The sequence below is a fragment of the Pezoporus occidentalis genome, unplaced genomic scaffold (assembly GCF_034315485.1).
Source record: "Pezoporus occidentalis ecotype Australia unplaced genomic scaffold, CSIRO_AGI_Poc_V1 ctg42, whole genome shotgun sequence".
In the NCBI taxonomy this organism is placed as follows: Eukaryota; Metazoa; Chordata; class Aves; order Psittaciformes; family Psittacidae; genus Pezoporus; species Pezoporus occidentalis.
The window spans coordinates 6,114,488-6,139,380 of NW_026915747.1; the positions used below are offsets into that span (position 1 = coordinate 6,114,488).

Sequence of the window (24,893 nt, forward strand, 5' to 3'; positions counted from 1 at the left end):
GTAATCTGTGTCCTGCTATTTGCCCATGGGCTGGAGGGAGGTTCATGGCTCACTCTGTAGGCACAGCTGATGTTAGCCTAGGAAGCTCCAGGACCACCTTGGGATGCAGTGGGTGTCATGGTGGAAAAGCCCAGGAGGTGAGAGCCTGATGGATACAGGCTGATGGATCCCTTAATGTCTGGCTGAAAACAGCCATCTTTTCAGGGAGAAGATGGGATGGGGCAGTTTTAGCTGCGTTTCAGATCATCTACCCTTTCTTCTGACCATGAACCATGGTGAGCATTACAATGAGGGAATTCTTGGCCCAGCTTCATGCAGACCTGATGAGCACTATGATCCCATTGGCACAGAGGAGCTACTGGTCAGGCATCCTCCTTCTCCTGTCCCCATGGGATAATGGCTTGTGGGTGGCTTTCACTGGCCCTAGGGGCCTGCCCACTACCTGGGATGCTGATGGAGGCAACAAGCTGCCTTTGGATGCCAGAGAGGGACTCTTCATCAGGGACTGTAGTGATAGGACAAGGGGTGGTGGGTTCAAAGTGAAACAAGGGAAGTTCAGGTTGGAGATAAGGCAGAAGTTCTTCCCTGTGAGGGTGCTGAGGCGCTGGCACAGGGTGCCCAGAGAAGCTGTGGCTGCCCCATCCCTGGCAGTGTTCAAGGCCAGCTTGGACACAGGGGCTTGGAGCAAGCTGCTCTAGTGGAAGGTGTCCCTGCCTGTGGCAAGGGTTGGAGCTGGAGGAGCTTTAAGGTCCCTTCCAACATGCTTCTCTGTGTCGGAGCAATCCCAGGCACAGCTACAGGTTGGGCAGAGAAGAGATTCAGAGCAGCCCAAGGAGAAGGACTTGGGGGTGTTGGTTGAAGAGAAAATGAACATGAGCCGGCTTCAGTGTGCGCTCGCAGCCCAGAAAGCAACGGTATCCTGGGCTGCATCCAAAGGAGCGTGACCAGCAGGTCCAAGGAGGTGATCCTGCCCCTCTGCTCTGCTCTGCTCCTGTGAGACCTCACCTGGAGCATTGTGTGCAGTTCTGGTGTCCTCAACATAAAAAGGACATGGAACTGTTGGAACAAGTCCAGAGGAGGCCACGAGGATGATCAGGGGACTGGAGCACCTCCTGTATGAAGACAGGCTGAGAAAGTTGGGGCTGTTCAGCCTGGAGAAGAGAAGCTGCCTGGAGACCTCAAAGCAGCTTCCAGTATCTGAAGGGGGCCTATAGGGATGCTGGGGAGGGACTCTTCATTAGGGACTGGAGTGACAGGACAAGGGGTAACGGGTTAAAACTTAAACAGGAGAAGTTTAGATTGGATATAAGGAGGAAATTCTTTCCTGTGAGGGTGGTGAGGCACTGGAATGGGTTGCCCAGGGAGATTGTGAATGCTCCATCCCTGGCAGTGTTCAAGGCCAGGTTGGACGAAGCCTTGGGTGAGATGGTTTAGTGTGAGGTGTCCCTGCCCATGGCAAGGGGGTTGGAACTGGATGATCTAAAGGTCATTTCCAACCCAAACTATTCTATGATTCTATTCTATGATTCTATGAACATAAACCATTCTATGGTTACCTTTCCCAGAGCCTTGGGAAGAGATTTAAGGCAAACCTGTCGATGATGACCTTTTCTCCCATGTAATCTCCTAAGGACTAAAACGATCCCACAAATCCAGCTAAGCATAGAACTGGACTGAAATCACCACCACCCTCTTCTCTCCTGATGTCTGTGTCGTACATCGAAGACGTCATCCATCTGGCTATAGCCTCACTTTGTACGAAGGCAGCGTTTGGGATCGGGGCGGTTTCAGACCAATGGGATGTACCGCATCTGATTGAATCAGAGCTGCAGCCGTCGCCAGCCGACAATCCCATTACAGCCCAGATCCCAGGCAGGAGGGCTCATAAATCCCTCTGCTAAGTGATGAGCGCAGATAGGAGCCCCAAATGTTAACAGGATTCTGCAACGGGAGCATTATTGCTGCCAGATTACAATCTTACAATCGCTCCTGGCTTCTCCAAGCCAAAAACTCCAGCCTGACATTTATCTCCTGCAAACAACCACAAATACTTCCATTTTCTCTGACTAACACCCAACCTTTCGGGGTTGTTTAACACCATTAAGACTTTTATTGCCGCCCCTTTCTCCCTCCCTTTGCCTGTTGCTCTGTGACATTTATTAAGAGGACTTGTTAACTGGTGGAAAGCCAAGTGAGGCTCCAGCGATCTCTATTTAAATGGTGCCTGATTTGCTTGTGTGCCCTCATTACTTGTGGTTTCCATTTGCTTCCCCAGTGGCTCCCCGGGCGCAGCAGATAACGGGTCCCTCTCAGCACCAGCGCCAAGAAGCCCACTCTCAATTACCAGGTGAGATGCGCTGAATTAAGTAGCATTTAGGGAAGTCACTTCCTGGTGGGAAGTGTTTGTTGGCGTTGACATCAAGGGGATGTGGTGCTGAAGGAGTTACACATGCCAGCAAACAGTTCAACTCATAACATGGGTTTGGAATGGGCTTAAAGGAGCTGGTTTTGCCCCAGGGCATTGAGGTAGTGGTGAACAAACTGGAGGGTCTCTGGTCCCACCAGTGAGAGTCCCCCAAGCAACACCCCAAATACAACCACCCCTGCAAAGACATCACCCTGCCCAGGACACAAGGGTTAATCACCCCCTTGCAAAGGTCAGACACCACCATGGTGGGCACCACAGGGTTGGACAGTGCCATGGAGCAACAAGGAGCTGAGGGACCTGGGGGGTTCAGTGTGGAGAAGAGAAGGCTCAGGGGGAACCTGATGGCTCCCTCCAAGTGCCTGACAGGAGGATGGAGCCAGGAGGGGCTGGGCTCTGCTCCCAAGGAACAAGGGATGGGACAAGAGGAAACGGCCTCAAGCTGCACCAGGGCAGGTTTAGATGGAGCTGAGGAACAATTCCTGCCCCAGAGGGTGCTCAGGCATTGGAACAGGCTGCCCAGGGCAGGGCTGCAGTCACCGTCCCTGCAAGTGTTCACACAGCGTGGAGACGAGGCCTCAGTGCCATGGGTTAGTGGTGGCCTTGGCAGGGCTGGGGTGATGGTTGGACTGGATGGGCTTAAAGGGCTTTTCCAACCTGGCTGATTCTGTGATTCTATGTTGGGGATTGCACTAGAAGACCTTTGAAGGTCTCTTCCAACCCAAACTATTCCCTGATTCTGTGCTCATCCCACTATGGAAATCCAGTGCCAGATGCCTCACCTTGGTCCCTGTTGACCCTTTGCTCTGCCAACCCCATTGCTTTGGGGTAAGATGTTGACTGTGTGGCTGTGGAAGTCCTTGGACCAGCCAAGGGGGAGGATGTAGGTGGCAAAGTGTGGCCTTTTTCTGCCTGTGTCCAACACATGGGTGGATGGGGGCTGTTCCCTGCAGAACCCTGCCTGCAGCCCATGGACGAGGGCTCCTGCCAGCACTACACCCTGCTCTGGTATTACCACGCAGAGACAAACGCCTGCCGGCCCTTTGTCTTCGGGGGATGCCGAGGGAACAGCAACCGCTTCGAGACCAAGTGGAGATGTGAGCAGCAGTGCAGAACCTCGGCAGGTAACGCAGCCCTGAGCCCTCCAGCCCTCCTCCTCCTCCAGCCAGCGCTGAGGCCAAAGCAGGAAACCCATCCACAATGTACCCACCTCCTCTGGATTTGGTCTGTTGCTGTTGGAGCAAGTCCAGAGGAGGCCATGGGGATGCTCAGGGGCTGGAGCAGCTCCCGAATGGAGACAGGCTGAGAACACTGGGGCTGTTGAGCCTGGAGAAGAGAAGCTGTGTGGAGACCTCAGAGCAGCTTCCAGTGTCTGAAGGGGGCTACAAGGATGCTGGAGAAGGACTCTTCATCAGGAACTGGAGTGATAGGACAAGGGGTGATGGGTTCAAAGTGAAACAGGGGAAATTCAGGTTGGACATAAGGCAGAAGCTCTTCCCTGTGAGGGTGCTGAGGCGCTGGCACAGGGTGCCCAGAGAAGTGGTAAGTGCTCAGTTGTGTTCCCATTACCAGGTCTATGGGTTGTGGGGTCAGTGTGTGAGGCTCTTTCTCATCTCCATGCTCATCACAGGGGAGATGAGCTCCTGCTGACCCTGACAGTAATGCAAACACTACTGCTACCAAGCAGAGCACGAGCTGTAGCAGAAACCAGCCTCCCTAGAAAGATGCTCCTCTCTCAGCCTTTCCTCTACATGGACACAATCCCTCTGGGCTTCAGGAGAAATGAATTAGTTCTCCATAATACATTATAAAAACCCCTCTGGTGAGGTTCATTTTCCCTGTTTCTGAAGAATGTTAAAAAATAGAAATTAAAGGTGGAGATGTATAATTCCAGGTTCATTTCAGAGTTTTCAGGTGGTTGGTTTTCAGGCAGGCACCTATTATGCATAAAATCAAGACCATTGCACACGCTGTTATCATCATCCACTTGAATCTTTCTGATACACAATGGACTTTGCACAGCCCAGCCCTCCTGTCTGCAAGAAAGGAAGCAGTGCAAATATTCACTGCTCTGCTTCCAGGTTAGGACAGGCAATGCCACCCTGGAGAGCTGAAGTGCTCTGTGGGGAGAAGGAGAATGCACTGTTTGGCTTGGGAAGGAGGGCTTTGCTACCCCAGTGCAGCCAGCCCAAACTGGGTGCCCTCTTCTGTCCATCCACTGCAGAGGGTAACATCACACCTTGGGCTTCATGGGGAGCCCATAGAATCATGTAATGGTTTGTGTTGGAAGGGACAAAGCTCCTCCAGTTCCCACCGGACCCCTTCCACTAGAGCAGGTTGCTCCAAGCCCCTGTGTCCAACCTGGCCTTGAACACTGCCAGGGATGGGGCAGCCACAGCTCCTCTGGGCACCCTGTGCCAGCACCTCAGCACCCTCACAGGGAAGAGCTTCTGCCTTATCTCCAACCTGAACTTCCCCTGTTTCACTCTGAACCCATCACCCCTTGTCCTATCACTCTAGAGCCTCTCCAGCATCCTTGTCCTATTGACCATAAGAGCAGCCAGGGTAGACCAGCTGGCCCAATTAACCTGGTCAGTGCCCACTTTTGCTCACCTGTTTCTTTGCAATGTGCTCTGTGAAGGAAAGCCACTTTTGGTGCTTTAAATCCAGTCCCAACATCACCAGGCAATAAGTGACCCTCTTCCCAGCCAACACTTTACCCTTGGCAATAAGCATTAAGAGATGATAGTGTAGGCTTCACAAAGCAGCTGTAGATACCTCCAGCTCTGTATCTGCACTCTGTTGTGGGGTGATGGCACCCCTTGGGAGTCATCCAAATCCAAGACAGGCCCACGTGTCCTCTACATGCCCACTCGTCCTGGCTGAGCCTAAATGCTGCCAGGAGCTGATCTGGATGGGGACATTTGCTTTATGGATGTCATGACCTGGCATAGACAATCCTATAGTGTCAAATACCTCCTGAGCCACAGTGAGCATGGGAGGTCCAAGAATAAGCCCAAACTTGAGCCAACCTCCAACATCCCCTTTGTCTTCTCTTCCCTTGCATATGAAAACCAGCCAGAGGGAGGTGATGAGCTGCAATTGCCTTGTTTAAATCCAAGAGGAACGAAGCTTGGAGAAGCATTACCAGGACACCTCAGAGGCTAGTCAAGCAAGAGAACCCATTTAACATGAAGAGGCAAGGAATGCCTAGAAGATGGTGCTGGAAAACTCATTATGAGCAGGAAATAAAGTGGTGCGAGGAGAGGGAAGCATCTGATTGCTCAGGAGAGCAGAGATGTCCAGAGGGTCACAACAGCACCACTCATCCATAGAAGTGCTGTGCAAAACACATACCTGGAGTTTATTTTTGTAAAATAAAAGTGGTTTAATGCTGTTGTGTATAATTCCAGTTCATCATTCACCTGGAGCAGAAAGGTAGAGAGAAAGGTGGGAATTTCTACGTCCCCATGTCAGGGATGGGTGAAGCCACATCCCATGGCCTTTCAGCTTGAGCCTAAACTCCCTATGGCCTCTAGCAAGTCCCAGCTTCCCCTTCACTTCAGCATCCCTGGATAGGTTAAGAGGAGCCATCCCAAATTGTAGAGTACAGGGTTCAGAACCAGGCTTCTCCATGCAAAATGCCACCCCAGGTCCTCAAGGCATTTGGAGCTGCTGCTTGGAGAGGTGTGGAAATCCAAGAAGTGGGAGGCTGAGCTTCTGGGTTTTGGTGGCCACATGGACCCAGCTGAGAGGAATCATATCCTATTGGATCTCCTGCAGGTATGCCAGCCCCTGGGAATGGTCACAACAGCTTTGATGGCACAAAAGTCTCTCCTGGCTTTTGGAATACTTGTAATTTGCCAAAGCAGCAGCAGAAGCAAAAGGCTTTGCCTTCCCCTGTTGTGTTGCAACCAGGTAGGAAATATGGTGTCTAAATATGACACCTCTCAGATGTGGCATGTGCTGGTTGACCATGCCATTGCTGCCCACAGTACCAGCTTAGCAGGAATCTCCCCAACATGGGAGCTGGCATTTTTGGGCTCCTTGCCTTTGCCTGGGCTGCCCTGCTGTGCTCTGGAAAGTTGAGCATCCACGGATGCAAGCTGCAATTCCTCTTGCCACACCAGGTCCCCAAGAGACATGCCCAAGATGTCTATAAAGGTCATTCTTCTGCCCCATATAGTCAAAAATGCATCCATTAATGAATGTACATTGTGTTGCATCTTCAAGGGAATTGCCTTTCCTCCTCATAACGCCTTTGGTGGGAGCATAATAATGAGGATCCATGGTGCAAAGGGATTGCTGGGGAGTTGGTTAGGAAACCAGTGGGGTTTATCAGAAGTTTTCTGCACCATTTGGTAAGCTTGAGCTCAGATTTCCCTGGTTTCAGGGTTGCCTCATTGCTACTGGTGGTATAAAAGGATTCCTCTTACCCTCAATGGGTAATTCCCACTCAATGTGGTTACCAGAGAGGTGGTGGATGCACCATCTATGGAGGCATTAAAGGCCAGGCTGGATGTGGCTCTGGGCAACCTGATCTAGATGAAGATGTCCCTGCTCATTGCAGGGTGGGGTGGAACTGGATGAGCTTTGAAGGTCCCTTCAACCCAAACTATCCTGTGATTCTACCCATGTGTCCCAGGCACCGAGGAGGGACAAACAGAGATTTGGGGCATTTTTACTCCCCTTCATAGCTAAAAAAAGAGCTTTTTTTGCTAAAGAAAGAAAAGGAAAGAAAAGATGAATTTGGTCAATGCTGGCAATGAGACAAGTGCCATTTTCAGCCTGATATTTCCATCCTGTCCTCTCGCAATAATGCTCTGTATCAAAATGTACTGCAGCATGAAAAACACTCAGGTTTTGTTTCATGGCAAGAGAAATACTCCCTGAGAAAAGAAACAAGATGTTCCTGGCTGAGCCAAACAACGGAGCAGCACCATCCAAAGGAAAGTGTTTATTCAATCCCAGGTGAGGCCACAGTGTTTATTGTGAGAAACACCCCGACTTCCACATTTCCCTGGTATCACAGTGATGGGAGCACTTTGGAAGGAAGGAGGCAGGATGCTGATGTCTGCAGAGCCCTGGTTGGGTTAGGGAGCTTTCATCTATGCAGATGCTGCAACCTCTGGCCCTCAGCATCCCAGGACACGTGGAGTGACTTGAACTTCAGCTCCTGCATCAGCCCAGGATTGTTGACAGCATCCAAGGGAGCATTTGCAACCAAGAGGAAAAACGTTCATTCCGTCGTGCTTGATGGAAACCATCCCTGTGCACAAGAAATCAGAGACCTAACGGAGCGCATGGCCCACACGTTCAAGTGTCACCTTGGTATGAAGACCTTTATTTGGGTGGGACCTTGCCCAGGGTCACAGGTTGTTGAACTCCTACAACTGAGCACAAGTGTGATGGGGAACGGCTGAGGGACCTGGGGGGTTCAGTCTGGAGAAGAGAAGGCTCAGGGGGGAGCTGATGGCTCCCTACAACTGCCTGAGAGGAGGATGGAGCCAGGAGGGGCTGGGCTCTGCTCCCAAGGAACAAGGGATGGGACAAGAGGAAACGGCCTCAAGCTGCACCAGGGCAGGTTTAGATGGAGCTGAGGAACAATTCCTGCCCCAGAGGGTGCTCAGGCATTGGAACAGGCTGCCCAGGGCAGGGCTGCAGTCACCGTCCCTGCAAGTGCTCACACAGCGTGGAGACGAGGCCTCAGTGCCATGGGTTAGTGGTGGCCTTGGCAGGGCTGGGAACAGTTGGGCTGGATGAGCTTAAAGGGCTTCTCCAACCTGGTTGATTCCATGATTGTGCAAAGGAAATGGCATCTCAGAACACTGGAAGAGTAGGGCAAAATGACCTCAGCCATGTGGAGAGCTGGGGCTGCCCTTCCAAAAATGTTCACTCAGGTTGATTTGATCTGGGACATCTCTGCTTGCAAACCCCTGTGCCCCAAATGACCCTTCCTGATGCATATCATCCCAAGGCTGGACTGGAGCAGAAGTATTTGTATGGGAAAGGGGGACATATTGGAAACACACTGCTAAGAAACAACCAGCAGCCCCATTAACAAATTCACAATGTCACAGTTCTCACTGTTTAATTAATAAATACATAAAAAAAAACATTAATAACATTAATTATTATAAGAATAACTCTCCTATCACCTTGCTTCTTTCTGGTATGGTGATGACCCCAGCAGCATCCCTCCAGTGAAGCCACCAATGGCTTCCAGCACAAATATGGGGTTATCATACTTGAGTGGCCACCACTACCTGACCCAAGGTGTAAAGTCATGTCAAAGCCTGTGGTGTTTTATTAGCAATGGCAATCATAGAATAGAATCATAGAATAGTTTGGGTTGGAAAGGACATTAAGATCATCCAGTTCCAACCCCCTGCCATGGGCAGGGACAGCTCCCACTAAACCATTGCACTGAATCATTCCACTACTACATGACTGATAAATTTCTCCAGCACTGAAGTGTGTTCAGGGGTTCAGATTACCAGAAACTTTGTTATGCGGGCCTGATTGTATCAGTTTTTCCTCTTGCTCTCTTTCCTTAGCCACTTCTCCCTATCCCATCCTTTTCTTCTTGACCTGGACCCTTAAAGGCTGTTCATCACACTAATCATAATACTCGAAGCCATCTCATTGATCCTCTTCAAATCATTTCACAGAATCATAGAATAGTTAGGGTTGGAAAGGACCTTAAGATCACCCAGTTCCAACCCCCCTGCCATGGGCAGGGACACCTCACACTAAACCATCTCACCCAAGGCCTCGTCCAACCTGGCCTTGAACACTGGCAGGGATGGAGCATTCACAACCTCCCTGGGCAACCCATTCCAGTGCCTCACCACCCTAACAGGAAAGAATTTCCTCCTTAGATCCAATCTAAACTTCCCCTGTTTAAGTTTTATATATATATATACACACAAGCATATATATAATTTTATATATATATTATTTTATATATCTAAATAATGCATGCATGTATTTATGGGGCTGCAGTAACTCTGGACCAGCTGCACTGGTGAGTTTCCACCATGACAATGGAGATGATAGATATCCCCAGGAGCCTTTCTCCAGTTGAGGGTGCACAGCATCACCTCCTGGGGACCACTGCCACCAGCCAGCTCAGTAATAACTCAAAGTGGCACTTATTTACCAAAATCCAAGAGGAGAAAGAGACTTCCTCCATCTTCTGGAGGTTGTTTCCCCAAGGAGCTCAGCCCCACGTTTCATTGACCCACATCAGCTATCAGCTGCATCAAGGCATTAGGGAACAGGAGGTTGCATCGCTCTGGGCTGGTGAATCCATTCATGCAGTCATGTTAAGTTGACATCAAGTCTAAGGAGACAGTAACAGCAGTAATTGCATGAAGACTGGTTTTATAGCTGTGAATCAGCAGCACAGTGAGGGTCTGGAGACAGCAGTAGGTGAGCAAATGGACCTGGGGGACCTGAGACCTGCCTGAGAACCTGAGGAATTCACCTTTCTGCCTCCCTGTTCCCAGACACCAAAGAAATAGGATGACACCTTCATATTTTCCTTTCAAATCACTTAAAATAGGTCTTACCCTCCCAACACGCACAACTTCTTGGCAGCTTTCGGCTCCAAAAGCTTGGTGAGGAGAGCAGGAAACCCAAAGCCAAACCTTGGGGACAAATTCATCCACCTTCATGATGAAGATATAGCCAAAAGGAGAAGGAAAGAGTCTCAAGAGGCGATTTGACTCAAGACCCCTCACCACAGACCAACCCAAAGCAGCATCTCACCCTGGAGTCACCAAGGGACTTAATTCAGATGCAAAGCATCTGGATGGCTTAAGTGAAACCCAATATTGCAGTCGAGTATCTCAGCTCGAGCTGTGCAGGGCTCTGGGAGGTATATTAAATGCAGCTTGAATTTCCCATCAGTGCTCTGGGAGCTTCGGCATAATGGGAAATGGATAACTTGATTGGTTTTTAACACGGCTACCATTAAACGGTCACTATTGATTTGCCATCTGAACCGCTTTGGCAGGGCCAAAATATTCCCGGAATGCATCCTTGGAGCTTCCTTGGAAATGTCATGTCACCCTAATTGGGTTTCTTGACGTGATTTGATTTCAGGGCAGGGAGGGGGGTGACTTTTAGGACTTGGCAAGCCGGATGCTTTCCAGGCGCAGGGAACCAGGGATGCTCCAAACCAGGCTGAAACCAGAAGATTCCTGAATACACATTGCATTAGAAAGCAAAGGACATGGCTATGAGCATGTGGAAAGCTGGGGCTTTAATGCACCTAAAACCAGCTTCCTCGTGGGGTTTGCAGTGTGGAGGGTGATTTTGGAGCATGAGTGACCCCATCACTTGTTTCGTCTGGCTCACACAGCTCCAGAGCTGAGCACACAGGTCTATAGCTATGTATATTTATGTACCTGTAGCTTGAGCACACAGGTCTGTATCTCTGTATATAGATGTACCTATAGCTTGAGGACACAGGTCTGTATCTCTGTATATAGATGTACCTATAGCTTGAGGACACAGATCTCTATGTATATAGGTGTACCTATAGCTTGAGCACACAGGTCTGTATCTCTGTATATAGGTGTACCTATAGCTTGAGGACACAGATCTCTATGTATATAGGTGTACCTATAGCTTGAGCACACAGGTCTGTATCTCTGTATATAGGTGTACCTATAGCTTGAGGACACAGATCTCTATGTATATAGGTGTACCTATAGCTTGAGCACACAGGTCTGTATCTCTGTATATAGGTGTACCTATAGCTTGAGCACACAGATCTGTATCTATGTATATCTATGCATATCTATGTACCTGTAGCTTGAGCACACAGGTCTGTATCTATGTATATAGGTGTACCTATAGCTTGAGCACACAGATCTGTATCTATGTATATCTATGTACCTGTAGCTTGAGCACACAGGTCTGTATCTATGTATATCTATGTACCTGTAGCTTGATCACACAGGTCTATATCTATGTATATAGGTGTACCTATAGCTTGAGCACACAGGTCTCTATCTATGTATATCTATGTACCTGTAGCTTGAGTACACAGGTCTATATCTCTGTATATCTATGTATATCTATGTACCTATAGCTTGAGCACACAGGTCTCTATCTATGTATATCTATGTGTATCTATGTACCTGTAGCTTGAGCACACAGGTCTGTATCTATGTATATAGGTGTACCTATAGCTTGAGCACACAGATCTCTATCTATGTATATCTATGTATATCTATGTACCTGTAGCTTGAGCACACAGGTCTGTATCTCTGTATATAGGTGTACCTATAGCTTGAGGACACAGATCTCTATCAATGTATAAGAGACCTGAGAGGAGAGGGACAGGGAGAGGGAGAGGGTAGGGATAGGGTAGGGAGAGGGAGCACACAGAGGGAGATGTATATCTATGTACCTGTAGAGAGGAGAGGAGAGGAGAGGAGAGGAGAGGAGAGGATTGAGAGGAGAGGAGAGGAGAGGAGAGGAGAGGAAGGAGAGGAGAGGAGAGGAGAGGAGAGGAGAGGAGAGGAGAGGGAGGAGGGGAGGACAGGAGAGGAGAGGAGAGGAGAGGAGAGGGAGAGGAGAGGAGAGGAGAGGAGAGGAGAGGAGAGGAGAGGAGAGGAGAGGAGAGGAGAGGAGAGGAGAGGAGAGGAGAGGAGCTCCCCTCATCGCGCATCCATGTCCGCGGGCAGTTCCTTAGCAACCCTGACAAAGGAAAATGCATGGGGAGGGATGAAGAGAGAGGCCGGGCCAGTGTAATTTAGTAATTTGATAATGATAGAGCCCCTGAAATGTCTGCGAGCGCTGACAGCAGGGTCCTGAGCATCATCCTGCATCCTCTGCCTGCGGCTCGGAGCCAACAACAGCCCTCACCTTCACTCCTCCAGAGTCAAAAGCAACCCAGTGTTCATCACTGTGGCACCAGCCTGAGCTGCACTGGGTTAATTATTACGTGGTATTTTTAGAGCAGGAGTAATTTAGGCTCTGGAGGTTAATGCAGGGCTGGACCTGAGCACCTCTGTGGTTCTGTGGGAGGTGGTGGAGGTTTGAACGCTGTCCACAGCCCTTTTGGGTGATGTCCATTGCTATTTGGAGCAATAGGAATCGCTGCATCAACGTATTGGGATATGCAGTCTCTTGCCAGCATCGCTGGGAGGATGCTGGTGAGCTCCATCCCCATTGCAAAGGTGGAATTGCAACCCAACAGCCACAATGCCCTTAAGAAAGGAGGGGGAATGGTGGAAAAGCCTGGAAAACTGTGCCAACAAAGCATCTCTGCTCATCTGAGCTGGCACAAGCAGGAGCAGAAATGGGGCTGGATTTGCCAACATCGTTGCTGTGTGTGTTAGGATGGAAACCCAAGGAGAAACTCTCCCATCCAGGAGGCAGTGCTCCTGCAGGAGCTGCCTCAGGCTGTCTGTCCTGCCCCATTTTACACACCAAAGCACCCCGGTAAATCCCATTTGATCTTTTAGGTTTGCTCTGGATGGCTCCTTGTCCATCCCTGGCCTTGGGCATCCCCTAGCCCAGCACCCTGAGCCCTACTGGTGGGCTCTGCATCACCCAGATGTGTCCCACTGTGTCCTGAAACCACCGCAGGCGCCTCCCCATGGATCATGAAGCCAAGGGGCCAACACATGGCCACAATCCCAATGGCAAGGATCAATATAACCCATCCACAGAGAAGGAACCACCACACTTACTGAGAACTGTCTCTCCCACCAACCTCATCCAGCTGCTGCAGCCTCACAGTGGGAATTATCCCTGCGTACAGAGGCAGGAATAAGGAGAAGCATCTCTTTTTATGCTCCATCCCGCTGGGTATAAATAGGTTTTATGTTTAAACCCACTGTCAGGATAAGTGCCCTGAGGCCAGCACTGCTCCTCTACATGGACCCAGGCTCCTGCTGACTACCTTTACCTTTTTTCTTCCTCTTAGATGTTTCCTTCAAAGCAGAGATGTACCAACAATATCTGCAGGCGCCACGTGTGCAGGTAGGTGCGAACACCCCTTTGGCCAAGGCGTAGATGTGCAAGGGAGAGGTAGCAGATAAAAGCATGGCAGCAAACACTTGGGGGAGACAGTTCCATGGAATCCCAGTGTTATTTGGGTTAAAAGGGATCTTAAGACCATCCAGTTCCAACCCCTGCCACGGGCAGGGACACCTTCCAGTAGAGCAGGTTGCTCCAAGCCTCTGTGTCCAACCTGGCCTTGAGCACTGACAGGGATGGGGCATTCACCATTTCTTTGGAATTTAGAGGATTTAAGATTGTTTTTTTCATTTCCATTGCTCTTTTCTTCCTTTGGAGGGGAAGCATCAAGAGCCAGGCTCCATCTCATGCCTGAAGGCTGTCAGTGATGCAGTTGCTCTTTCGGTACAGCCCAGCCATTCTTGCAGGAGCGCATACAGCAATGTGCAGAACAGCCCCAGCCCATTTTATCCCAAAGAGGCTTTTTGCTATTGCACTTGTATCAGGGGCAGAGCTGATGAATTGCCAGGAGCATGAAGCGCTGATGGTGGGGTGGGTAACTGCTCATTACAGGCAGCCAAGTGCTTTGCATAAAATCAGGGCTGTAAATCCCCTGTGACCCTGCGGCAGCAGCAAAAGACTTGGGGCTCAAGGGGGTGAAAGGAGGGCAAGAAAGGGAAAATGATAATTCAAGCTCTGCAAAGCTAACTCCATGTCCCTGGGTCCTCTTCTCCCTCTGCTCGTGTGCCAGCTTCAAGAGGCAGGGCTTTCCAAATCCACTCTATGGTGGCTTTGGAGAGGCGTGCAGGGATTTGCTGCTGCTGAGCTGTTGGAAGGAGTGAAAATCACCCCCAAATGGGGTTATGGGAGGAGAAACCCCCAGAAATCAGCCTCACTGGAGAGGGAGGGCTGTTTGCTGTAGGTTTATGGGAAGACGGGCAAACCTTCCCTCCACAGCCTTGAAAGTGCAGATTGAGTCTTAGATTAATAAAGAAGGGGCAGAGTGAACCAGAAAACTCCATTCTGTCCCTCTATAGACACAAAGTGCATCCATGTCTGACTTCTCTATGTAATTCTGGAGCTGGAAGCAGTAAGCAGGACATCACATCACATTCCCTTTGCTTCCCCAGGCCCGGCAAAACTTCCATGCTGCTATTTAGGATCATAGAATCATGGAATGGTTTGGGTTAGAAGGGACCTTAAAGCTCATCCAGTTCCCTGCTCATCCACTGGCAGGGACTCCTTCCACTAGAGCAGCTTGCTCCAAGCCCCTGTGTCCAACCTGGCCTTGAACACTGCCAGGGATGGGGCAGCCACAGCTTCTCTGGGCACCCTGTGCCAGTGCCTCAGCACCCTCACAGTAAGGAATTTCTTCCTAAGATCTAACCTAAATCTCCCCATTTGGGGGATGTTTTTTGCTCTCAAGGCACTGGTGTTGCTCTGCCTTATTTTTCCCAGCAGTGGAATGGTTGTCATGATGAAACTTTAATAAGATCCTGTTCATCTGCCCACATTTGGGCTTTAAATGATTCACAGATGGAAATTGAGCCCAGCAAGAGCAAGAGAGGCTGTGGAGAGGTGGGAAGGTGTCCTGCTCCTGAAGAGACAGAACGTAAGGGAGATGTGCGAGGACACGAGGGACAAAACCTGCATTTATCGTAAGTTTGGTCATTTCCAGCAAAACTTTGGGTACTTTGAGGCCTTTTGGCCATCACCCAGCTCCCTTGGATGCTCCGGGCTGTTCTTAGGGTCCTCTGGGGTTATCCAGCTCCCATGGGGACCTCAGGATGTTCTTAGGGTCATCTGGGGGTATTTTCATGCTGTGATGTTTCCAGTTGTGCAGCAAAGTCTCCTCTCTGATCCCTTGTGAAAGCAAAGAGGAAGCAGGGATCTACACACTGTGGTAGCCAGTGAGAACTGGAACTCTGCTTTGCTTTTGAAGCAGACTGATAGGGATGAGCCAAGTGATTTGACTTCTTCCATCTTTCTTTCTTGGGCGCTGCCTTCTCTTTCCTATTTTCTCCTAATAAAATCACTGTGGAGACTTCATGGCTGGCATGTGGATTTGCTTCCTGCAAGGACATTGTCCTGCACCAGCCCTTCCTAACAGCAAGGCTTTTATAGAATCATAGAACTATGGAATGGTTTGGGTTGAAGGGACCTTAAAACTCACCCAGTTCCAACCCCTGCCACTGGCAGGGACACCTTCCACTAGAGCAGCTTGCTCCAAGCCCCTGTGTCCAACCTGGCCTTGAACACTGCCAGGGATGGGGCAGCCACAGCTTCTCTGGGCACCCTGTGCCAGCGCCTCAGCACCCTCACAGGGAAGAGCTTTTGGCTAAGATCTAACCTGAACTTCCCCTGTTATTCCCTGAATGATGGGAAGCACATTCACCTCCGTATTTGTCATTCCTTCAAATTCGATGTGTCTTCAAGGTTGGTTTGATTGCTTTTCATCTTTGCAGCCATCGGATTCTCTGTCTCAGGCCTGGCTTTAAGTCCCTCCCTGCCTTTTAGTCTGCGCTTGTGCCCTGCTCCCCCGAGACTTTGGGATCCACTGGCACCCAGCTCAGTCAAATGGGGTGAGGTTCAACTCGATCATGTGAAGATGGACCCCTTCTGGAGGTGGGTAACTGCACTTGTCACCCTCCTGTGCAAGGCTGCAGCAGTAGCCACAGACACCAAAGAACCCAAGTAGGAGCTGGCACTGACAAACACCTCCTCAGGCTCTCACGGCACCTCCTAAATCCCTTAAGAATGTGGATCAGCCCTTTCCTAATGTCCCCAAGCTAGCCGGAAAGCCGGGAAGGGCTGAGCACCCAATTTCCAACCATTCAGATGCACAACCCATGGGGACAGCCTGAAGCAGTTGCAATGGATAAAAACTACCTCAGACCTTCTCCCTCCATCCCACACCATCTCCTCTCAACCTCAGGAAAGCTTCAGTGAGAAAGGGCGAACACCCCATCGCAAGGGATGGGATGGTTGCAAAGGTGGAGCAGCCATCTCCTATGTGACCTTACGCGTCCCAACCTACAGTCTTCATATAGTTCAATTCACCTTGGAGACACACTGAAATAAGCTAAAGATCCATCACCTCTGGAGGAGAGTGGGCTTTAGGATGGATTCGATAACCTGCTTTGATATCCACCTTTCCCTAACCTATGTTCCCTTCCCCAGGTACCAGGATCCCAGCTTCCCAGTGATGTTGGCAATAGCAGCCAAGGTGCTCAGGGGCACCTCTGTGTGTCAGAGGCATGCACCAGGCCTTGATTTCTGGGGTACCAACCCCAATGGGATGTGATGCCAGGGCACGGGATGGAGACGTCCCCCTTGGTAGGCAGAGGGGACCTACTTTTAGAGTGCCAACACAACTTCCATAGGATCATAGAATAGTTAGGGTTGGAAAGGACCTTAAGATCATCCAGTTCCAACCCCCTGCCATGGGCAGGGACACCTCACATGAGATATCCGTTAGCCAGGTCAGCACCTAGAGCTCCCATCCATGTGTATTTACATGCTCAACCCCCTTCTTCCATCCCCAGACCAACAAAAGCAGGGGAGGTGGGTCCCTAACCCACCCTGAATCATGCAGGGCTGTCAATGGTCTGAGTCAAACAGGGTCCAAAGGTCTCCTGAGTGCTCCACAAAGACCACAGTCAACACCTGCAGCCCTCAGGGAGCAGGAGGATGCAAAACACACCTCTCCAATAAGGTGTGGTGGTAGAGAAACGCTGGTGAAGCCCTCACTGTGCACCCCAGCCATGAAGCCTTCTTCCTTGGGTAGTCAAAGCTGGGTTGAGTCAAACCTGGATGGAGTTTAGCACCACCCAAGGAACTGCATGTACTCTACAAAGCTTTAGATACCTTCTGGCAAGCTTCAGGCCTTGCCCTGCTGTGTTATTTGATCAACCAGCACTAGTTAAGCTACTGGGTAATGGTGCTACTCAAGCCCATCTCACCCTATGGAGGTCAAGGGAAGGCAGGACACAAGCCAAGCTGGGGGAAACTGAAGGTTGTTTGAGAATCAGCACCTACAGATCTGAACAAGAGCAAGGGGAAACCGTTTTTGGGTTGGAACAGGATGATCTTAAGGCCCTTTCCAACCCAAACCATTCTATGATTTCTAATGGACCTCCACCATCGGGGACAGGGTGGGAATAGCTCTCATCTATCACTGCTTCCCCAAGCAGTGAGTTCAAGGCTTTCATCAGCTACAGGGACCGTGAAGCCCTTAGAGACACCTCATCCCTCTGCAATAAATGAACCCATGAGAGCAGAGAGGACTATGGGCCAGATGATGATTTACCTCCCTCCTGGTGTGGAGATGTCCTTCTAATGGAGTTTCCTACCCAGCTCTTTGTGTTGAAAATGAGTGTTCTTGCCCCAGAATGCAACTGAAGGCTCCAAGGACTGGGATAACCAAACCATCTCCCAGGTCCCAGTGAATGAGGGGAAAGAAAACATCAATCCAGGAGGTGAAAGCATGACATGAAAATGGAAGAGGAGTGAATTGCTGGAGCAGGGGATCCTGATGTGGCCCAGCCAGCAACTGGAGGTGATCAAGGGCAGAACACTCCACCTAGGTTAGAAGCCAAAGGGCTGTCACTGCCTTTCAGACACCAACCAGCATCTTCAAGGCCTGGGCAGGAAGCTCAAAGAGGCTCATCCAAGAATATCCACAGTCACAGCTCCGTGTGCCCAAAGGAGCTGCTGTGTCCATTGTCTGTGTGGTCCAGGAGCAGGAAAATCTCCCCATTCCAACTCAGAGCCCATCCAGGGTCACTGCTGGCTGCTGTTACCTTTCATGGAGGGGTTCAGAGGGTTTTGCCCACCTACAGCAGGATATGTCCCTTCCCAAGGATGACTGCACCACTCCAGTCCTTTGCATGGACAGGGTGGTGATGCCATCTCAAAGCAGAGAGGAGCTCTGATCAATAGGCAGGGCTGAGCGGGTTCCTGGGGCCACAAACCCACACTGACCGTCAAAGGGAACCCTCTGCCGGGGACCTGACCCCTTTGGGTGTCAGCCCATGGACTAATCCCTGTTCCAGCAAGGAGACATCCATCCCCATCCTCTCTGTAGCACAAAGCACTTTTCCTTGCAAACCAATGCCATGGGACACTGCAGGAGACCTCCCTCTGACCACCCCAGAACCAGAACCAGAGGGGGTTTTCCTGCCTTGCTGCTGTCTTGGTGCAACCTTAGTTAATTCTGCTGGATCTCAATGTCTTTGGGGAGTTCGAGGGGTTTTTGTCCCCAAGACACACATAATCCTTACAACCACCCCTCTTCAAATGCTGCCTCTGGGACTGGGCAACCCCATCCTGCAAGAACTTCCCTGTATTTCCAGTCTTCCACAGGTTTTCCTGACTGCATGGGAGGAGAAAAGCCCCCCGAGATGGGAAACTAGGCAGAGAGCAGAGCAGTGTGAGCAGGGCAAGTCTGTCCCTGCTGCGGGTAGGGGTTATAGCACCATAAAATAGTTAGGGTTGGAAAGGATCTTAACATCATCTGGCCTGGGGTAAAACCCTGCTGAGGTCCTCCACCAGCTCCACTCTTCATATAGAAACACATTAATTAGGATAAGACTTAATCAGAGCTGAAAACCCCAACAGGCATCCTTAGGGGGCATAAAACCCTTTGCATTTAAAGCATCCTTGCACCAAGTGCCTTGCTACCTGGAGGAATGGGGGGGAAACGTGTTTGTGTGCCCCTGCAATGTCCCAGCGTTGGCGACAGCCCCGTTTTGGGATGACTCCCACCAGGTTGTCAGGTTCAGACGTCTGGTTTTGCCCTTGTCCCCCCTCCTTTTTGGCTCCTGTGAATGGGGAGCGGCGCCGCAGCCCCGTGACGTTGCCAGCTCCCTCTGATTTCAGCTTAATGAAATCATGCCCAAACGAAGGCTCCACGTCTGGAGTTACGACTCCGACCCCGTGATCACTCACTTTTATATATACACGAGGGAGGGGGAAAGCGTTTCCATAGAGAGAATAAAACCAGCTGAGCCCTCTTTAAGAACAAGAAAAGCAAAGCAAGGGGCGCAGAAGTTCAGGGCAACGCGCCTGATGCTTCTCTCCTTGGAGTGAGCCCACAGCAATCCCTTCCCATCCCGACCACTGAGGACTACCAGGTGAGTGCCTGGGTTTCATTTATTAACCATAAAGCAGCTTTATTTGCACAAAGTTGAAGTGTTTTAGTGTTTTCCTTGGGAGAGCACATCCCGCTTTTCTCCACGACAAAAAGGCAGGATAGGGAAAAGCAGTTTGGGATATTGTGTCGAGGCTCCCCACATCCTCCCTGCTAACCAAAGGAATCTCTTTTTTATTGTTACATCAGTTCTTGGATGCTGGGGATAGTTGGGAAATCTTGGGAAATGGAAAAGTGGGCAATAAATCACTGCTGTGATTACAGGGATGGGGAGGAGAGGAGGGCACAGCCCCTGGGAATCAGCATCCTCGGGAGGGATTCATTAGGAAAGTGGAGGTAGCATCACATGAAGGGAGTTTAAAGGGTCTAGAGATCTTACCCACAGCATTATTTTATCCCAGACTTACTTTTTGATGGGGAAAGAATCTGTTTTATCCAGTGCCTCCGGTGCCGATGAGCAGCTTTGATCCCACTTTGCCAGAGCCGCCTTCCCGAAGTGATTTTCTCTTTTAAATCCAAGAGGCAGCTCCTCAGCTGAGCAGGTCCTGCTGTGCCTGTCGGCACCATCTCAATAAACACCTATAAATCCCTCATGGGCATCCCAGCAATTCCCATCAGCAGGAGCAGCACCCGCAGGTCACCCGGAGCAGCAGCAGATTTAACTCCGACTTCCTCAGATCCACCACATGTGGGTTTTCTTCTTTTCCTGCTTTTTCTTTTTTTTTTGGGGGGGGGAGAAAACCCCAATTCCAGCTTCTTTCCTTGCTCCATACAAACTTCCTGGTGTGCCGAGGCACAAACCCACCGTGTAAATAGAGACAAACCCTGCAAAATCAGCTTTTCCTGCCCATCCAGCAGATCCGGGCGCTGCTTTCCTTTGATTTTTGCTCTTTCCACCAGGATATACACCACATCCAAGGACCAGGAAAACAGACACAGGGTGGGAATGCGTCTCCCCCTTGCTCTGCCTTCCCTGAGGTCCCCAGTGGGTTTTCCTAAATGCCACTGGTTTCAGACAGCTGTGGATTAGCTGTTGGGAAGCAGCTATTGGAGATGCTGCTCTGTGGCTTTAGAGAGGGCAGCAGCAGCTCCAAGCAGAGCAATTGTCTCCCAGCAGCTTTGGGTACCATTCCCATTCTCCATCTGGCAGCTTGGGCTCATGGAGGAGAACAGGGGCTGCAGATAGGAGGGGGGCAAAAATAAGCTATTTGTAAACCCACCTCCTGCTAGCAGGGGATGCAAAGAAGTTCCTATGGGAAATGCTTCATCTGGGGCTGAAGCACAGCAAAGGGGGAGGCTTTGGAGAGGGAGAAAGATCTTCATCCTGTTGAGCTCTTGCAACCCAAAACTAAGTGCCAGGATTTAAATGTCTGATTTGGGGCTGAAGGAAGGAGAGTTTGGGGTCTCCAAACCCGTGAGGGTTGGGTGTCTGGAAGGGTTTTCTTCCCTTATCCTACAGGGATTTGCTGCTGTTGCCTGGGTTGTGCTGCGGCTGCTGCATGTCCTCAGTGCAGGGCAGGGTTATGGGGATGGTTGGTGCCTGGGGGAGCTCTGTGGGGTTCTGCGCAGGGGCAAGTGGAAATCATAGGATCATGGAACCAACCAGGTTGGAAAAGCCCTTTAAGCTCATCCAGCCCAACCGTTCCCAGCACTGCCAAGGCCACCACTAACCCACGGCACTGAGGCCTCGTCTCCACGCTGTGTGAACACTTGCAGGGACGGTGACTGCAGCCCTGCCCTGGGCAGCCTGTTCCAATGCCTGAGCACCCTCTGGGGCAGGAATTGTTCCTCAGCTCCATCTAAACCTGCCCTGGTGCAGCTTGAGGCCGTTTCCTCTTGTCCCATCCCTTGTTCCTTGGGAGCAGAGCCCAGCCCCTCCTGGCTCCATCCTCCTCTCAGGCACTTGGAGGGAGCCATCAGGTCCCCCCTGAGCCTTCTCTTCTCCAGACTGAACCCCCCAGGTCCCTCAGCCCTTCCCCATCCCACTTGTGCTCCAGGCCCTGCACCAGCTCCGCTGCCCTTCTCTGGACAGGATTAATGGGATAAACCCGTCCTCGTCTCCCCATCCACAGGACAGAGTTCAGGTGACAGCCGTTTGAGGGTCTGTGGCTCAGTGGCAGAAGAGCAGCTCCAGGGTGAGAGCCACTGGGGACAAAAGGGTTGAATTGGTTTGATTTGGATCAGTCTGAGGACATCTCCCCCAGCAGCCGCCCCTCCTGCAGCAAGGCACAAACCCCATCCCAAGCCCCAAGACACCGACATCCACAGGGACTCCCAGGACATTCCTCTTTGTCTCCTCCGTATTCCTCATGGGAATCACATCATCATGAATGAATCCTATAGGAAATAACACCAGCATCTCACTACCCCACATCAAATGTCGGGTCCCCAAACCCCTGGGGACGGTCCCCAGACCAGGGCTTGCCATGAGATGTGCTTGCCACAAGATGGGGCCCGAAGATTGGGAATGCCAACACACCTCCAGGCTCATGCAGGGTCTGTGTGCCCTTAGGGCTGGCCCAGGGGGCACAGGTCAGTCCTCAACATGGGCAAAGGCACCCAGCAGGAGACCCCATGCAGCCTTTTTGGTGGCCAGAAGGGCATACAGAGCGGTGGGTCACATCCCAGATAGCCTGGCCTCAATGACGGGAGGTTTTGCAGAGCTGGAGGGTTATTCCAAGGTTTTCATCCCTCCCCTCAAGACCCCAAAATGACCGCATTTCAAGCAGGGAGGATGCTGCTGTGCTGCGATTTTTGTGGTCCCCTCAGGTCCCCAGTCAGGGCTGCCCATGAGGGGACTTCACCCTGGATGTGCCATCGAACAGGACAGCCTGTCCTGAACCCGGGGTAAAGGGGACTCCTAGGGATGGAGGACAGGGAATGGGCATCCCTGGAGCTCCCAAGGCAAGGGTTGGAGAAGGGGCACGGGGCCATCACACTGGATGGGCGGTAGATCACATCCCCAGCACTGAGGATGGCTGTACCCCATTCTCCATGCCCGTTTTGGACCCAGTTGCATGAGCAGGTAGATGGGCAGTTACTGGCTTGAAGGAGCACAGAAACATCTCTGGTGGCTTCAGGCTGGGAGAGGAGCTGAAAGGAAACCCCACTTCTGCTGATGGGCCTCACAGTTACTGTGGGGAGGCATCAGCAAGGTGGAGATGGGTGCATGGGGACTGACATGAGGTTGTCCTGGGCAAGGAGGGACCCTGGTAAACCAGCGCTCCTGCAGCAGGCACTTGTGTTTGACAAAGGGGTGACCAAATCCTCCCCTCCGTGGAGGCTGCAGCTTTCAAAGCATCTTGGACATCCCAACTCCCACCCAGCACTCCAAAACCAAGGGCTGAGGGGCTGTCCCTCTCCATGACCTTATAGAATCATGGAATGGTTTGTGTTGGAAGCGATCTTAAAGCTCCTCCAGCTCCCACCCCTGCCACAGGCAGGGACACCTTCCACTAGAGCAGCTTGCTCCAAGCCCCTGTGTCCAACCTGGCCTTGAACACTGCCAGGGATGGGGCAGCCACAGCTTCTTGCATCATTTAGATAAAGCAGTAAGTTAACAGAGGAAAGCAAACCCAGATCAACCTGTGCCAGGGTCTCACCACCCTCACGGTAAAGGATTTCTTCCTTCTATCCAACCTGAACTTCCCCTGTTTCAGTTTGAACTCATCACCCCTTGTCCTGTTGCTACAGTACCTAATGAAAAGCCCCTCTCCAGCATCCTTGTAGCCCCCTTCAGACACTGGAAGGGAGAAGGAGACCCCAAGACAGCTCATTCCCACTCATCCTAATGATTAGATGCAACTTAGTGGGGATGTGGGAGATGAATCCACACTTACAGGACCTAGGAGGTTGAGCCAGCTTCCATGGAAGGGCATGGGGATGACGATGCTCTGCTGCGGGCCCCGCGGGACGCTCATGCCCATCTCTGCCCTCCCCTTGCTCTCTCCATTGGACAGGCCACCGTAATGTCCCACTCCAGGCTGCTCCTCCTTCTCGCCCTGCTCTGTGCCACCGAGAGCAGCCGGGCTCTCCGTCTCTACAACCCCACCTCCATCCTCAGCTGCCTCAACACGGCCCTCGCCGAAGGCCAGAAGAGCCTCCCGGAGGAAAACACCGTCTTGGACAAGCGCAGCTTTGAGTCCCCATCGCTGGAAGAGGGCTCTGAGGAGCAGGAAGGGGATAACGTGGCAGAGGAAGAGATAGGGAAAAGGACGTTCCCAGGGGAAGGCCATTACAAATACGTGTCCCAAGCGCAGGTGAAGGGGAAGTCATACCAAAACCGAGCCAAGAGCGACCGCCGCACCAAGGTCACCCTCTCCCTCGATGTCCCCACCAACATCATGAACATCCTCTTCAACATCGCCAAAGCCAAGAACTTGCGGGCGAAGGCGGCTGCCAATGCCCACCTCATGGCGCAGATCGGGAGGAGGAAGTGACCCTCCGCGGGCCAGAGGGGACTGATGGCCGTGTACGATAGCAGTGTTGTATAGTTTTGACCCATCGAGCTCACTTTCATATCTCTTCTTCGTCCTTCTCTCCTCCCTGCTCTCCTCCGTCGCTCCTCCTGGACATTTCCATGCACGGGGAAGAGGCTCATGTCTGCTCCAGGGCAAGGGGACGGGCCACCTCGGGAAGGTCCCTATTAAAGCTATGATCTCTTGAGTTTCCCATGCTTTGTTGTCCCATCGTCTCCACTGGGTGCTCTGTTGGGTCTGTCTGGGCCCTTTGGGTATCCAAAACCTCCCTCCAGCTCAGCCTCATGGCACTGTCCCCACCACAGTCCAATCCCTACTCCATCCCCATACACAAGCTGTCCCTATACACAATCCTCAATGCATTGGGAAGGGAAAACAGAACTGGTCAGGGGACCTCAGGAGGGATAGAATCATGGAATGGGTTGGAAGGAACCTTCAAAGCTCTTTCAGTCCAACCCCCTGCAATAAGCCGGGACATCTTCAACTAAACCAGGATGCCCAGGTGAGTTTGGACCCCAAGAGCTGCAGGTGCTTCCCTGGCTACTCCAGACACACCTATGGGGTCTGTCCATGTTGTCCAATCCACCCCTGCCCACCTTTCTACTGTTCTCCATCTCCTGGGAAACCTCTGCATCAGCTCTTTAGCTGGTACAGTTTCACCTCCCCATACACAGACCATCCCCATTCACCCTCCACTGAGCCCCAGCTCACCGAGCTCCCACCCCTTCACCTTGGACTATTTATCCCTTCCTCTGAACACCCCAGCACAGCTCCAAGATGGAACTTCTTCTCTGGTCTCCATCCCTGCTGTCCCTCTTTCCCCATTAGATGCTTACCAAGAGCAGCTCCCAACAGCCCT

At 51.4% G+C, this 24,893-nt stretch overlaps 2 protein-coding genes across 2 annotated transcripts in view; both read left to right on the forward strand.

Moving 5' to 3' along the window:
• LOC134171759 (collagen alpha-1(VII) chain-like) overlaps positions 1-5,832 on the forward strand; it is a 110,039-nt gene extending 104,207 nt beyond the window's left edge. Inside the window, exons 88-90 of the mRNA XM_062634294.1 lie at positions 2,276-2,347; positions 3,379-3,549; positions 5,504-5,832. Coding sequence (XP_062490278.1) covers positions 2,276-2,347; positions 3,379-3,549; positions 5,504-5,517 — 257 coding nt within the window. The 3' untranslated portion in view covers positions 5,518-5,832. The remainder of the gene's footprint in view (positions 1-2,275; positions 2,348-3,378; positions 3,550-5,503) is intronic.
• A 13,378-nt stretch (positions 5,833-19,210) lies between these two features.
• Positions 19,211-24,184, forward strand: UCN3 (urocortin 3). Its single transcript, XM_062634185.1, has 2 exons — positions 19,211-19,539; positions 23,516-24,184. Exon 2 carries the CDS (start codon positions 23,525-23,527, stop codon positions 23,993-23,995), a length of 471 nt encoding a protein of 156 aa, XP_062490169.1. The 5' UTR covers positions 19,211-19,539; positions 23,516-23,524; the 3' UTR covers positions 23,996-24,184.
• Positions 24,185-24,893: the final 709 nt, after the last annotated feature.

What these genes read in the sequence shown, in the direction of transcription:
- UCN3 (XM_062634185.1), top strand. Translation starts at nt 23,525, where the DNA reads ATGTCCCACTCCAGGCTGCTCCTCCTTCTCGCCCTGCTCTGTGCCACC.